Source organism: Diadema antillarum, unplaced genomic scaffold (assembly GCF_040938485.1).
Source record: "Diadema antillarum isolate AM-2024a unplaced genomic scaffold, OU_Dant_1.0 seq00000881_RagTag, whole genome shotgun sequence".
NCBI classification, from domain to species: Eukaryota; Metazoa; Echinodermata; class Echinoidea; order Diadematoida; family Diadematidae; genus Diadema; species Diadema antillarum.
In genome coordinates, this window is record NW_027271745.1 from 234,585 (window position 1) to 249,903 (window position 15,319).

Sequence of the window (15,319 nt, forward strand, 5' to 3'; positions counted from 1 at the left end):
TGGTCTTATTGCACAGATGGTCTTTGTGAATAAATCTGTCCAACACTCAATCTGGGCAGCATAAATCGATAATACTTAAATCTATTTGTTTATTTATCTATTTACTTATTTATTTATTCATTTATTCATCTATCTTTCTATTTGTCTATCTAGGCCTTTATAGCTATCTATAGTATTATATGCTGTCACGAAAGTGCTGTAAAAGTAATATTACAGTATATCATATAATGTATATTTGAAATAATAAGGCTTTTTCTGATTCTATAAATCAAACCTGTGTAACATAAAGATGACATGACGATTGTTTTATAGGTAAGCACAGACTTTCAGCTCAGCTAGTACCTGATGCGTCGCTCATAAAGTGTGCGCTGTGTTAAATAAATGGTTTTACAGAGGGTAATAATTATAATGGTGCAATGCTTAGTGCTCATATAAGTACACAGCTGGCATATTGGGTAGGTTGAGGAGCAGGCATGTAGTTCGTTTGATAGAGAAAAAACATACTCCTTCCTATGTACACTAAACAAAATTAAGCAGGGAGTGGAGTTTGGCGGAATGATTCACATCTCAAACTGACCTTGTATATGCATGATGCATAGAAACTTTGTCAGCGTTTCGCTTTATAAACTGACGTAGGCCTACTTAAGCTTGCGGCGGTCGTGTAAGTTGAGGACACTATAAAGATAGTATGTTCTTGATCACAGAAAGATCTTACTTTTATTGATATTTTTGTTTAATGTGGTTACCTTCGAAACAAAACAAAAAACAGAAAGACTTAAGAAAAAGAAGATGAGTCTTTAAAGAGTGAATAAAAAAGAAAATGCAATTAACTTTCAGCGTATCGAGTTACACCTTAGACGATGATCTGACTATCGTTTGCCAATTTGCCTTTCATCGCCGAGACATTTCCCTGGAGAGTTTCACTACTTCTGTATATATTTCCTGTAAGATATAGCAAGGTTGACTAAACTCTCCTTCGTGAGAACTATGATGCTTCGTTAGTTTTCCCCATTATCCTACAGCTTACTTGCATATACCATGGCATGTATTGTTCTGCATTAAACCGCAGAATGAACACATTTTTTTTTTGTTTTAGATGTTTTGAGTGCAATTGATTATAGAAGACAAATCAATGTTTGACAGGAATCACAGCTGTCTTCCTGATTAAAACTGGTTTCGTATTGCTGATCCATCCTACATGCAAAAAAACAACAACAAATAAACATGGCAAAAGCTTAAAGTGCACTACCCTATCAATGATCACTTTGGATATTATTCATAGAATAAAAATTAAATTTGGAGAGGTTCCATCATAATCGGGACCAAAAAATGAGAAAGTCATGGAATATCAGATGTTCAAATATTCTCACGACACAGCACAATGAGCTTCAACTTCAATCTCGCATTGGCAGAGGTGACGACTTCAACAAGTTACTCCAAAACTTCCATGAAATATTGAACAACTCTCTGCGGTTCGGGAACGTATCAATAATTGTAATAACTTAAAAGTCAATTGGTAGTCTTCGCCTAAAATTACGGCGGGCTTTAAATTGTCATGATTTTTAAAGGAGATCGAGGGCTTGTATTTCCCAGGTTATCGACTCCTCGGGATTTTTTTGATAATGATTTTGTGTACAGTCTGGCAGGAGAATTGTTAAGTGATGTCATCGTTGCCTTCTTGAATTTATATGCATTCATTTACATAGATTAAATGACATACATCCGTACAAAAATATAATATATACATACAGTCACATATATAAATGTAGGGCCTACATTGTCATATATCATTATGAGCTTAACAATTCAGAACTTTTTTAAAGATGGTGATTTACAGTTGAAACCCCTTCAATTCTCATCATCTAATCTTACGTCATTCATAACACTGGACTTAAGGATTATGTGAAATTTCACTTTAACCCCTTCCGTGCCATGAACTTTGGACAATGTGTACAATATTAGGTGGTTTGTCCATGCCAATCGGCCATCAAGGCACACAAAGGCTTAACCGTGAACCTGACTAAGTACCGTCAGCAAAGTAGAAGTTCTACTGGTTCTTGAAGGACTTTGGCATGATGACAATATTGGCAGGATTAGTATTTTAACTGCTATTGTTGAATGCCATTAATATATAACGTTTATTGGTATATTCCCTTATTGGTTATGCTTATTAAACGTGTTACATACTGACGATCAGACCACTCATAGCACAGGTCGTGTCATTACGGCACTGTCCACAGAAGTGGGAGATGAAAAGTTTGCCCTGCAATAACCTTCGTACTAAAAGTAACCATGTGAATATCACGTGACCCCAATTCGCCCCCCTCCAATCCGCCGCAAGCAGGCATACACCATAGCGTGACGTCGCCAGCGTGTTTTGTTACCTCTTCAGCATCCTGCGGAGATGTACCGCCGCCGAGTGTTTCTCGGCAATCCTCAGCCAACTTCCCGCCCCGAACTCGAGAAAGGAGAGATTATCAAATACGTGTCCATTAGGCGGGTCTGCAAACAGGCAGCAGACCGGAATTCACTTAGCAGACGACAAGGGATACCCGCGTGGCTTGTTTGGAACAATGTTTGTTCGCTTCTCGCCCGGGCTGCGTCGGCGAAACGAAGAAGTAACATTTATCATTTGCCTCGTCTATTGATTTTCACTGAACACCAAATCATCCCTCACGTAATCACTGACCATGTTTGATTAAAGCTTTCCTAAAGCATTCTATCTTTTAGGGAAGGGCGAATAAAACCCTTCTCAGGTTCCGGTTTGGGTTCCGACTCGCATTAGCTTTCTAGTCCTCTCTCTCTCTGTTTAAAATACTTGTGTATATTGATGAAATCCAGGAGCCATGTAAAAACTTATCAAAATATTGTATTTGGTCCTTTATACGTCAAAAACTTCCTAGAAAACCCAGCGCAAGATTCTGAGAAACATAACACATCAGTAATGGACGGGGCTCCTGCGTGACCTTCAGCTGTACCTACAGGACATAACTCCTTTTCCGACGGACCAAGCACGAAAAAAAAAACAAACAAACAACAGATTGTAGCAATGCTAGCACTAGGTATTCGTACAAAGTGCGCATGCCAACCATTAAAGGGGCTTTCGAGACGATTTTCATGATTTCACATCATGTAGTACATACATCAACGGCTCCATGCATGGATTTGTGGAATTTATTGTGGTTCTTAGCAGAGAAACAATATTTTGAAAAACCTTAAACAAATTACACTGAACAAGGATGATGACATAGGAAACTCACATATTTCTGAAATGTAGCTGTGTAATTCCGTTACAATACTGCTTGCTTGCGAGTTCACCTGTGTATAATCTATGCATGCATTCTTCTTTTGTTCTGCTTCTTTGAGCCCCAACTCATGCATTCTTAAGGTGATTCTGCCATGTCATCATCCTTGTTCATAGCAATTTGTTATAAATTTCGAAAATATTCTTATTCTTCATCCCAATTATCGTAAATTCTGAAACTCTGTCTTTAGAATAGCTAATTTATAGTTGTTCAATGTAAAAATTTGAAAATCATCCGGAGGTCTCCTTTAAGTCACAAGGACCATTTTAATTTTCTACACTGACTGTAACGAGGCAAAAAAACAAAACCAAAAAACTAGACATGAAGATGACCATGCGACGAAAACTATGGGGACGCTGAAAGAATGCGAAAGTCATAGAAACGCGGTATGATCGCATCACTCACAATATTTAATTGTACATTAGTTCCTGTAAAATTAAATGCTGTGAAAAATTACGTGTCAGTGATTATTTGTCTTTAATACCAAAATCAGAATATCTGCACTTGCAAGGTCTAACCCAGCCACGTCGAGCGAAAAATGACATCTATAGTTTTAAAAGGAGATTGCCATTATGTCCTATGTCGATTATTTTACTTTGCAGAGCATTTCTATGATTTGAATCACTTTTTAGATTTCGAGACAGATGAGTGATTGACATCGTTCATTGACTACAAACTGTTTCTACTCTGAAAGAGTGAACTCTTTTTTATCTTAAATAGCGAGGTGTAGATCTACGACGATAACGCTAACGACGACACGCTAAAAATGGTGTTCTTGCACAGCTGTTTCCATCGTTCAACCCAGGAGGCTGCGTCGTCTTGACGTTCGCGTCGCAGATCTAAGGCGCACTATTGACACAATCATGAAGACATTGCTAACTAAATGGAGAGAGAGAGAGAGAGAGAGAGAGTGTGTGTGTGTGTGTGTGTGTGTGTGTGCGTGTGTGTGTGAGAAAGAGTTTAAAGGGATTGTACAGTTTTGGTTGAGACCTAATTTAAAGTTTCTAACATTTTGGGTGAGATGATGAGAAACCTCTTATGAAATATGAAAGAGCATGTAATTCTATGAGGAATTCAACGTTTATTTGATGAAAATTGGCTTTGAAATGGCTGAGATATCCAAAAAAGAGCAATTCCAATGAGTGCGGGACCCACACTTTATTGTGATCGCTTTGTTTTACTTTGTTTTTGGATGTTTCAGTCATTCCAAACCCGATTTTCATCAAATAAACTTTGAATTCCTATTAAAATGGTATGCTCTGTACTATATCATAAGTGTTTTCTTGGTATCTCGAAAAAAATTTAAAAGCCCAATTTTTATCCCCACCAATACTGTACTATCCCTTTAATACCGTGATAGCTATCCAGGAGCAATTATCACAGTCTACCTTACAAAATCGCATCAAGTAAGTCAGCTTTCGCCGTATATGCTTCAAGCATGTAAAGGATGTTGCTATATTTTTATTCTTCAAGAATGTTCCTCTGGAAGTTCCCGGCAACATCCATTTTATTTTACCGACTCTACCAATATAGAAGCAGGTCCTGCATGAAATTGAACTTTTGCAGGGATGTTGCATCTTCATTTGGATCTGGGTATTTGACGATATCAGGTAACCGTTCGATAACTTCGCCGTGGATACAAGGAGTGGGGCGAAAGAGGAAAGTTTTTTTTTTCTCTCATAAGTATGCCCTCGGTGAAGAGAAGATTGGCGGGAAAAATAATGAGGGGCAAATGATTACTCCTTTGCTCATGCCAACAAGAGCTTAATGGAAATGGAAGAGGTGGGACGCTTTGACATGGATGGGTGTAAGCATAGGGGCTGTTAGAGATGGGGAGTGAAATAATTTGCCGAGAGGCGATGTCAGAAGGATATCAGATGATTGGTGCCGAGATGCTGAAAGGTCTTTGACGGGGAGTCTCTAAAATCTGTTTCCTGCATCTTTTCAGAACCAATAGCATTTCCTCCGGCAAACACTCCATTTACGAGGCATCAGTAGTCATTTTCGCCGTTGTTCTTTTCTCTCAGGTCCTACTAGGCTTCATCAGAGATTTTGATGGATTCCTATCAGAAGGACTTATGAGAGAACGAATAGGCTGGAAGTCGCCTCCATGTTCTTAAGAAGCAGTGCAAGTCAGAAAACAGTGGGGAAAGGCGACAACCGCCGTAAAATACTAGGTAGAATTAGCAGAAAAGAGAGAGAAAGAGGAAGAGAGGGTGTAAGACACACAGTAGATTGATTTGAAAATCTTCCAGCTGAAAGACGCTAGATGTTGCCTGTTTTACCTGAGAGTCTGGTTCAGTAATGACGTGGAAACCAAATAAATTCAACCGAATGATAAGCGTTTTGGACGCGTGCAGTTGTTGCAAACCTGATGAACAAGAAATGCCACCAACTATGTAATGGATTTTGCCTGGGGCAAACATGTTAACCTGTAGGGGACATAAATAAAATTTTGTAGATTGATATCTAATACTTGAAATTCTTTTATTTTCTTCTCGTTTATCTTTCGCAGAGATTTGTTGAAATATTAAAAAACTGTCACGGCAGATAACCCTAGCTGCTCACATAATAAATATATTGGTAAAATTTGACTACGCGGACAAAATACTCAAGTGCAATTTCTATCGAGACGCTATATCTTATTCTGTGCCGGGTAAAAGTGACATCGGCAAAATATGTCAGGTGGTTAAAAAGTCAGAGGTGAAATTGTCATGGTTAGAAATATTAGGGTTAAACATATCAGGGGAAAAATATCAGGGGAAATTTTTACAGTGACATTTTTACCTCTTATATTTTTACCTGTGCTGTGTTTCCCTGACACTTTTACACCTGACATTTTTAAACCCTGAAAACTTTACCGTTAATATCTTAACTACTAAAATTTGACGTGGCTACTCTTGACATTTTACCCCCGGAATTTTACACTAACATCTTAACCTGTGACAATTGTACCAGTGAATTTTCCCTGATTCTGTTTACCGGGCATTTTTACCGCTATTTTCACCGCTACTTTCATTGCTATTTTTACCGTTGATATATATCGCGGACATTCTTCCCTGACGTTTTCACCCTTGACATTTTCGCTTTCGATATTTTTCCCTAACATGTTTTCCCCTGACATTTTTTACCCTGAAAATTTCAACGTCTGACATTTTTACTAGTGACTTTTTTCTTCATGACACTCCTACAAAGTAACGTTTTTACCGCTTACATTTTAACTTCTGACATTTTCACCTGTTACTTTTCCCCTGACATTTTTATTCCTCAGATTACTCTGACATTGGTGCCGCTAACTTTTTTACCCTCAAGTTATTTCCCTTGATGCTTCGAAATGACATTTATACATCTGACATTTTCTCCCTGACGTGTTTACTGTTGACACATTTACTATTGAAAATTTTCTCTGATGTCATTTCCCGTGACATTTTTACTGCAGAGTATTTTACCCGTTATATTTTCCTGTGATATTTTGATCCTTGACATTCCTACTTTTAATATTTTCTCCCTTACACTTTTACCACGGACATTTCAATCATCTTTATCGGTGACATTTTCACCCAGACATCTATATACCAGTGACGTTTTTCCCTAACGTCTTTACTACTGATTTCTCTACCTGTGACTTTTTTCTCTGAATTTTTCACCTCGACAAGATAGCCCTGACTTTTCTTCCCTTGACATTTTATTTTTACAGTTGATAGTTTTCGTGACCTTTAACCACTGAAATTTTTACCCCTGATATTCTAACCTCTGACACTTTCACTTCTAGCATTTTGATCCGTGATGGCTTTTTTCCCCATCACATTATTTCTGGCATCTTTATCTCTGACATTTTACTTGTGATTTTTTCCCCTGATATTTCTACCCGTGACATTCTTGTTATGGAATCGTGTAGCTTTGATGTACAATGGTTTGGTCTCAAGTGTGAAAACAATCACAGTAAAACTGCATTTTTTAGAGGTTCATGTTCCTTTCAACTTTGTTTTAATGCCCGGCGGGGTATGTGGAGTATTTGATAAAAGTTATCAAGCAGTATCTAATACAAACACCTTCGGACATCGTCGACATCTTGTTTTAATAGCTTGTCAATATTTGTCATACTACGTTACAACCGTAATTCAGGTCCTCGGCCTACGCTGGGTGATAACGGCAGCCGTAGAGAATCAAATCTAGATTTGATTATGTCAGTGTTGGCCCCATCGCGAATGATTCGAGTGTATCGTTACAAATTAATCCAATAAATTACGGCACTTTATGAGGTATCATACTTTTGAAAGAGGGCGTACAGTGTGTTTTTCTTCATGGCACGAACTGCGTGACCCCAGTTCTAGTGCTGCTTATTATAAACGAGACAAGAAATCACGAGTAGCCCAGAGGCTTTCTAAGAAATTGACAAGATCTTTGCCCTACAGACTCTCAGCGACCCCACCGCCTACAATTATATCGGTCGGTTTACCCAGTCCTTTTGAAATAACCGTTTATATATACATAAACATATATGTATGCACATAGGTCCCAGGAACGATTTGTATCTGTGACGAATAGGGAATTGGTATTACGCACTCTGGATAACACGAGGGACGAAGGATAGCTCGGAGCAACTCCCGGCATGTGAAAAGAAGGGAGAGGAAGAAAAGTCAAAGAAAGTGACAGAGAGAGAGAGACAGAGAGAGAGAGAGAGAAGGTGCAGGAGGGAATTAGGGGGTAGAGGTTAGATAACAGGATACACTAACGGAGAGAGGAAGAGATGGGGCGACTTAGAGAGGGAAGGATGGAAGGAAAGAAAGAGAGAGAGAGAGATGAGGAGAGACAGGCAGATACAGGCGATACCTGATTGCCGGTTAGGGAAATGCGAGGTTAGAAATACGAAGGATTCGAGTGTAACAGCTGAGGGAGAGATATGTCTTGTTGATTGGGTGAAAACTGTTTTTACAAGTTTCAAGTAAGTAGGAGGTAAAAAGAGGTCATCTGTATGGTTTAGAGAGTATCATCATAAAAGAGTGAGATGGATGACCAGGTGGGAGGAGAAAATTCTTAAAGGTCAAAAAAATATATAAAAAAGAATGTATCTGGGGAAAAATAGGGCAAACAAATTTAACAAAAGCACTTTACAAATCCGCACTGACGTAATTTTACATAAACCAATTGCTGAATACAAGCATCAGTGACAGGGCCAAAAAGACACAGGATATAGAGACATTATTGTATGGACATTGTATGTGTGTGCTAAGCATGTGTACACTCACCTATACGTACGTATAATGAGGACATTGGGTGTATGTGTGTGTGTGTGTATATATATATATATATATATATATATATATATATATATATGTGTGTGTGTGTGTGTGTGTGTGTGTGTGTGAGCTAAAGTCAAAGCATAAAATAATGATGAAAATGCAGCACTGTGTGAGCTGGAAGTGTGTAAATCCGTGTATGGAAATGCATGATTGTGTTCGTACGTGCGTGTGTTCAGAAGATATCTGTTTTGTTACAGAAAAATAAAAGACTTGTAATGCTAATCCTTAGATATCACCTTCTATGGAAGGGAGAAATATGCTACACACTACTACAATTTGTTTCACAAGGCTACATGAAGAGGTGCACGTATACCATATCAGCGTTAGAATGGATAGCTGCTTGTATCCGCTTGAGCCTCCGATACGGGGATCTGCGCGCCAGCAGGCCAAGATGCGATGTACTATACAAAATCCCTGACTTCGATTGCTGCATATGACATACGTTATCAGATCTGAGTATTACAGTTGAAATGAAGGCCAACAAAGATCGGTGGACGCGTCAAAACCAAAAATGCAGTTTGACTGACTGGTCGGCTCTGCAGTTTCTATTTTCTGATCGTCAATTTCCAGTGCCTTATTCAAATAGTGGAAGAATTCAACTTATACATCACGACGTGTGTGATTTGCAGCAAAGATGAAATCGTCGCTAAGTTCGGTATATCTTATTTTGATCTACGAGCATGCTGAAATTTTCCAAATTTCATTTTTGACCGATGCTCTTTCAATAGGGGCGTCAGGAGCAGCGTTCGCGGTGATTTGTTTCACGTTTGATTTGATGAAGGCCCAATTTGTGTCAATAAAATCTCCTAGAGACGCCGGGTCAACCCAAAGCACAATTCTCGTCTCATCCTATAGAGCTATGTGCCACGGAATGGCGTCCGCCTGTCCCTTTTCCATCGTCCGAAGCGCTGGTTTCCCCACAGAACTACTTATTGTGTCAGCTCATTAGTCAATGTCGGTATCACAATTCTCTTTCGTTTTGATTTGTCGTAGTTATTGTCTAAAGTAGAGTACACATTGAGACCTCATGTCATTAAACTGAAGGGGAAAAAAACAGTAGCACTCTTTCCGGACCCAACCAAGGTAGCTACAGTACGGTGCATCATTTTGTTGTTTGTGTTTTCAAAATAAATATGTTTTCTGGATGATGCCCTTATTTCAGACAAGACCCGCACGCAGATTTGCAGATTTTTTATCATTTTTTTTTTCATGGGGGTAGGGGTGGGGGTATGGGGATGGGCGCTCCTTCTTGACGCTTGGCGCTCTTTTAAACTGCTGTATGCATAGATTAATACTGTGCTGTATTTGTATGCTGCGCCTTTACTTTTTTATCGTTGTTATCGCCCCCCCCCCCCCCCCCATGCTTCCTTTTCGGCTAATCAACGGTAAAGAATGAGGAGACGTGCATGGTTAGAAAAACAATAATTGTTCAGATTAGAAAGCTTTTTGTTTGATTTAGGCAACATGTGGGCAGCAATACAAGGCCACAACATAATACCCAAAGAACAAGAAATACCCTAATCCCTCCAGGTTAAGAATTACGCGGCTCCAAAGTTTCTCTTCTCCCACTTTCCCCTAACCTTACAAGCAAGACTCAGAGTACATAATAATATACATGTTCATAAAATTTAAATAGAATATCAAGCAGACTCAACCGCATAGATCGTGACACAGGCTATTCAGACGTTTTACGCATAAGAACCTAAAATTGAGTAAAACTCGATTAGAAAAAAACCTCCTCCGCAACACAATTGGACAGACGGAATGTACTATTTAAACGTGTTTGGCGTGAACGTGATTCGTGCTGAATAATTGAAACAAATACGAAAATGGAATGATAGGTGTGAACAAACGCATTCACGTTCGAGTCAAGGAATGTGAAAGTCCGCAAAGACTATACCTGCCGCGGCTATAATAGACAGCTCCGAAAAGTGCAGACAAGCAGCTGTAACAAGATGATACAGTCAAATTAAACTTATCTAAATAATGCCCAGCCATTCCCCTAAATCGCATCCGTACTATGTCTTCTAATCAAATTCCCACCGAGGCGACAGGAAGGACATAATTGTTTCGAGGCTTGCATGAGTTAGAAGTGTGGGAATGTATTTTTGCGGAGGATGTACTCGATACCCTCATACATGTAGGAATTTTAATACTTCATTGTCCATTAGGCCAGATGGTAACTTAACAATGTTTGAGATGCAAAGCAAAAAAAATCTACGAGTCTCATGTGCAAGAGAATTAATGAAAGGGGAAAAAGGCCCACCTCCTCCTTTTCCACGGTTCGCTTTGGTTGGTTTTCCCACTCAGTACAATGTAACACAATTTCAAAGTATCTATATAAACGTAATCACGATTGATATTTCATCATAGTGTATCCTGAATGTACAGTAAAACTGGTAGCGCTTTAGAGTACCCAAGTAGTAAAGATTTTTTTTTATTTGGTGAAAAACAAAATAGAAAAATGATATAAGCGCATTTCGATAATGAATTTGCTGTAAACTCATTGTTTGAAGTTTTAATAGCAGGGACCTATGGTACGACTATCAAACAGTGGAATGCCTATAATGGTTCATATAACGATATACATTATCTCATATTAGGGGGGGGGGTAGATCTATTGCAAACATCTGGTCCACGAGGTTTTGAGGTCCATTTGATAACTGCGAAGTCGTTGTTGTTGTTGTTGTTGTGTGTATGTCGGTTTTCAGTTGTTTGTTGCTGTTGTTTTTAATGGAAGTTCATTCGATATCGCTTGGAAAATGGATCTCCAATCATCTTCGTTACGATTACGCCTCCCTCCATATAAAGACCTCCCATGACACAGCGGTTTTTTAAAAAGTATTTTGATATTTTGTTTAGTCCTCCTCGAGTCTCTGTTAAATCTGTCTTCCCAACTATTACAATGATTTATAAAATGGGTTCAAGAATGTAGCCAACTGGAAGCGCTGAAATGAGTCACGTGTGCGTGCATTATTTTCTTACTAAATGCACGGCCGTGCAAAAAAGCGTAAAGTCACTGACGTCACAATGTTTACACTAGCAGTGCACACTCAATCAGTTGTTACAAGTGCGTCGCGCGCTACTATACGCGCTGTCAATCCTGTAAACAACTTCTACTTCAGGCTGCCAGCCGGCCTTTCTTGTGCATAACACGTGGCGTATACCGCGTACGTATACTCTTATACGTGCAGTACTTACATGGGCGGGATTTCCGAGTGCGACGTGCGTAAATGTTTGGGACGAACATCTTCGGATCTCTTGACTTTTGAGCGAGTGCTACATGTAGCTGACTGGTATTGACCCACAAAGGTACATGAAAAATGCTGTTAGTTCTCGACCCATTTTATAAATCAAATAATACACAGGTTTGAGTTCGTGACGTTAGAGGAGATGCAGCTCACTCTTGGGTATTTACAATGAAGTGCATGTTTCACAATTGTAAATACCATCGAGTGCACTACATCTCCACTAACGCACTCTCACCTGTGTATTATTTGTATACTATAGCGTGGCTGAATCGTAATAAGCAACTCACTTTGCCGATGGGGGTCCATGCTTTTTCCTCTCTTCCGTGTCCATAAATAGTGACAGGGCAGTGATGCAGGGTGAGGAGTTTGTGAGGACGAAATTTAGGGATTTTGCCTCTTTTTTTTTGAGGGGGGGGGGGAGGAGATAGCTGTAATGAATTCTTTGAAGTAAATATACACTTGCAACGAGTAGTTCATTTACCGTGTTGATTGCCTCTCTTGTAAGCAATAGGGGTGGTCATCGATTTTACCTGCACGTTCAATACGCGATCGCAAATCTACGCAATGAATCGTCACGCCTGCTCGGCAGGCTTCGTATTTCATCCCATGCACGTTGCAGTCATCCTAACTTCATTCCAATGGCTGTGACAATGGCTGCGACAAGTGAAACGCTCACTTGGAACATCGACGAGTCAACACAAATTCAAATGAAGCAGAGTGATAACAAACTTTCTCTGTTATCACGCTAACAAGTAGGAAGGGTTCTAAGAAGTGGACAGCAACATTCCAATTGTCCACTCATATTCCGTGTCTTCACCGAGTCTCTTCTGCCGTATAGACTTCCTACATGCACAGTCTTTGGAAGACGTTTCCTAAATTGTTTTTTTGTTTCACCATCCCATAATCATGATAATTGTCTATTTTTAAAGGCAAAGATCGCACTTTTTGTAGCGTTTTTAAAGGGTTTAAAAAATGTTGATCAACAAATCCGACAAGCCTTAACTCACCCCTGAGCACTATTCTGAATCCTTCCACAATATATTATTGTCGTAGTGATTAGCATAAATCACAACAGATAACGTGTCCTGAAGTTTGCTACATCAGCTTTCTTCTTTATCTCAACTGACTAAGGACGAATGCATCAAATTGATTGAGTAAACCCATTATATGTTGCTCATTGTTATATCATGTCGCCAGTGTAAAAAGTATAAGTCAGTATCATAATTGAGAGAAAGACAAGAATGTGTCTTCTCAGGTGCAGGCTGCTTCAATTACCGTGAAATAGCTCGTACTTAACTAAATGCCTCCCAGATAGCATTTTCCAGATGATTGGTACTTTGCGCATCCGATTCCCGAGGGTGACGGGGTTAATTACCTTAACCCCTCAGCGTTTCGATACAAGCATTGTCAGTTCTCTCTCGTTTGAGATGTTTATGAGAATGAGCAAAGCAGTGATATATTTCTGATAGAACTACCCCCTGGCAAGGCAGACGTGAATAGGAATGATCTGTGGCTGTAATTGCGCATTGGAGGCGCATTGGTTTCGTCGAGGCGGGGGGGGGGGGGGCACGGAAGCATTACCTTTGTAAAGTATACTGTTTACAGAATTCTGTTCTGTGTGAGTTGCACAGAGTTATAAGAGTCTCCATTTTCGGTCACCCTGCATCAGGTCCCATTTCAAACGATGTTAGACCTATGTATGATAATTATAATCAGTACAGGTGTAAATCGAAAAATAAAAGATTCGTTGTCACTGAAAATTCTGTTTTTCACGATTGCATTGCACCATCCTCGAAAAAACATTCCGCTCGTGTTATCCTGTTCAACTAATTTTACTATGGTGAAGATATTGGAATTGACCTTCGCTGACGTACAAACAATGATATGGGCCGTGACGCGAGAAAAGGGCCCTTAGCGGTGCTGCGCGCAAACGCCAGAAAACGGCGCGGAAGTTTGACAAAGCAATACGCGCAAAAAAGATCAACTAGCTGAATGCGCGCACATGCATATAGACGCATACAAAATTGACAGGATTTGGACAAAACATGCTTTTTTGATTGTCGTAATGGGGTCATCTATGATAGGAATTTCAGAAAAAGGTTTTCATATCTAAATACGTCAGAGTTCCTTCTACAATGTGGAGGTGAAAACTCATTTTCGGTATTCAATGCCCTAAGGGCCCTTTTCTCGCGTCACGGCCCATATAATTATGATGGAATTATAATTCCTAAATCCATTTCAAATACATACACATTTAATTATTCTCTCACTCACACACATAAACATGTCATCTGGATGCGAGTAGGTCCCATATATAGACATCACATTCTAAATGCTATACGGTCACTTTTTATGTCATTGGTATAGTTTGAGATTACCAAAATTCTTTAATAATATTCTCTTCTCCTCCTTTCTTATTCCTCCCAGAACAAAGTCCTGCACCGCCACAGTTCTGGCACTCATCTGGATCGTCAGCCTCCTCTCCCAAAGCCCACCAGCCATTTTCGCCGATATCGTGAATGGGCATATTTGCGTCGAAAGCTGGCCTAGCTCACAGGCACATCGGGCCTTCAAGACCAGCCTCTTCGTCTTCTTCTACCTGCTTCCGCTGGCAGTGATCTGCCTGTGCTACGCGCGCACCGCCGCCGTGCTGTGGAACGCGGGCGCGGAATTCGTCAGTCCGTACATGACTGGCGCCCCCAGGAGGCGCCACTCTCGGCGGAAAGTGGCGCGAATGGTCATGATTCTCGTTACCTGCTTTACCGTCTGTTGGCTGCCGTACCATATTCGCAACATCATGGAATGCTGGCACCTGATCTTCTATTCTGAGTTCAGCTACTACACAACCATCCTAGTCCGAGTGATGGCATATGCGAACAGCTGCCTCAACCCCTTGCTCTACTCGTGTCTCTGCGAGAACTTCCGCAAGAATTATTACCAGGCGTGTTCATGCTGCTGCCGTAAACGAGATCCCCAGTACAAGACCCAGCTCATCTGTTGTCACGAGATGTACCCAAACGGGACGGCTGCCATCAGCGAGCACACGCCGAACACGAATTCGACGCGGATGTCCGCGGTTCGGAAGTCGTTCACGAGTTCCGGGGCTAGGGTCTCTTAAAGGGCAATCATCGAGCTAAAAAAGAAAGAAAGAAAAGAAAAGAAAACAGTCTAGAAATGTATGCTGTGTAACTGATTTCCTCTATGACTCAAGCGCATGAGCATTGCTATCTCAAGACCTTTGATATCTGTGTACTTTCGTTGGGCTTCTTATCTACAGTTGGTAAATGTTACATGGTCAGCCCCCAAGTCCTGACCATGTTGCATGTACCAGAGCAAGATAAGCCCAACGAGAAGAGACCGATATCATCCATCTATGCTATCTCATACCTGTTGCACTTTATTATATATATATATATATATTTATGTATTACGTCGAAATTGTGGATGCATATGGGAACAG

The 15,319-nt window shown here is 40.1% G+C and overlaps 1 protein-coding gene across 1 annotated transcript in view; it reads left to right on the forward strand.

Moving 5' to 3' along the window:
- LOC139740775 (galanin receptor 2b-like) overlaps positions 1 to 14,977 on the forward strand; it is a 28,197-nt gene extending 13,220 nt beyond the window's left edge. Inside the window, exon 3 of the mRNA XM_071651349.1 lies at positions 14,287 to 14,977. Within this exon, the coding sequence (XP_071507450.1) occupies positions 14,287 to 14,977 (691 nt within the window). The remainder of the gene's footprint in view (positions 1 to 14,286) is intronic.
- Positions 14,978 to 15,319: the final 342 nt, after the last annotated feature.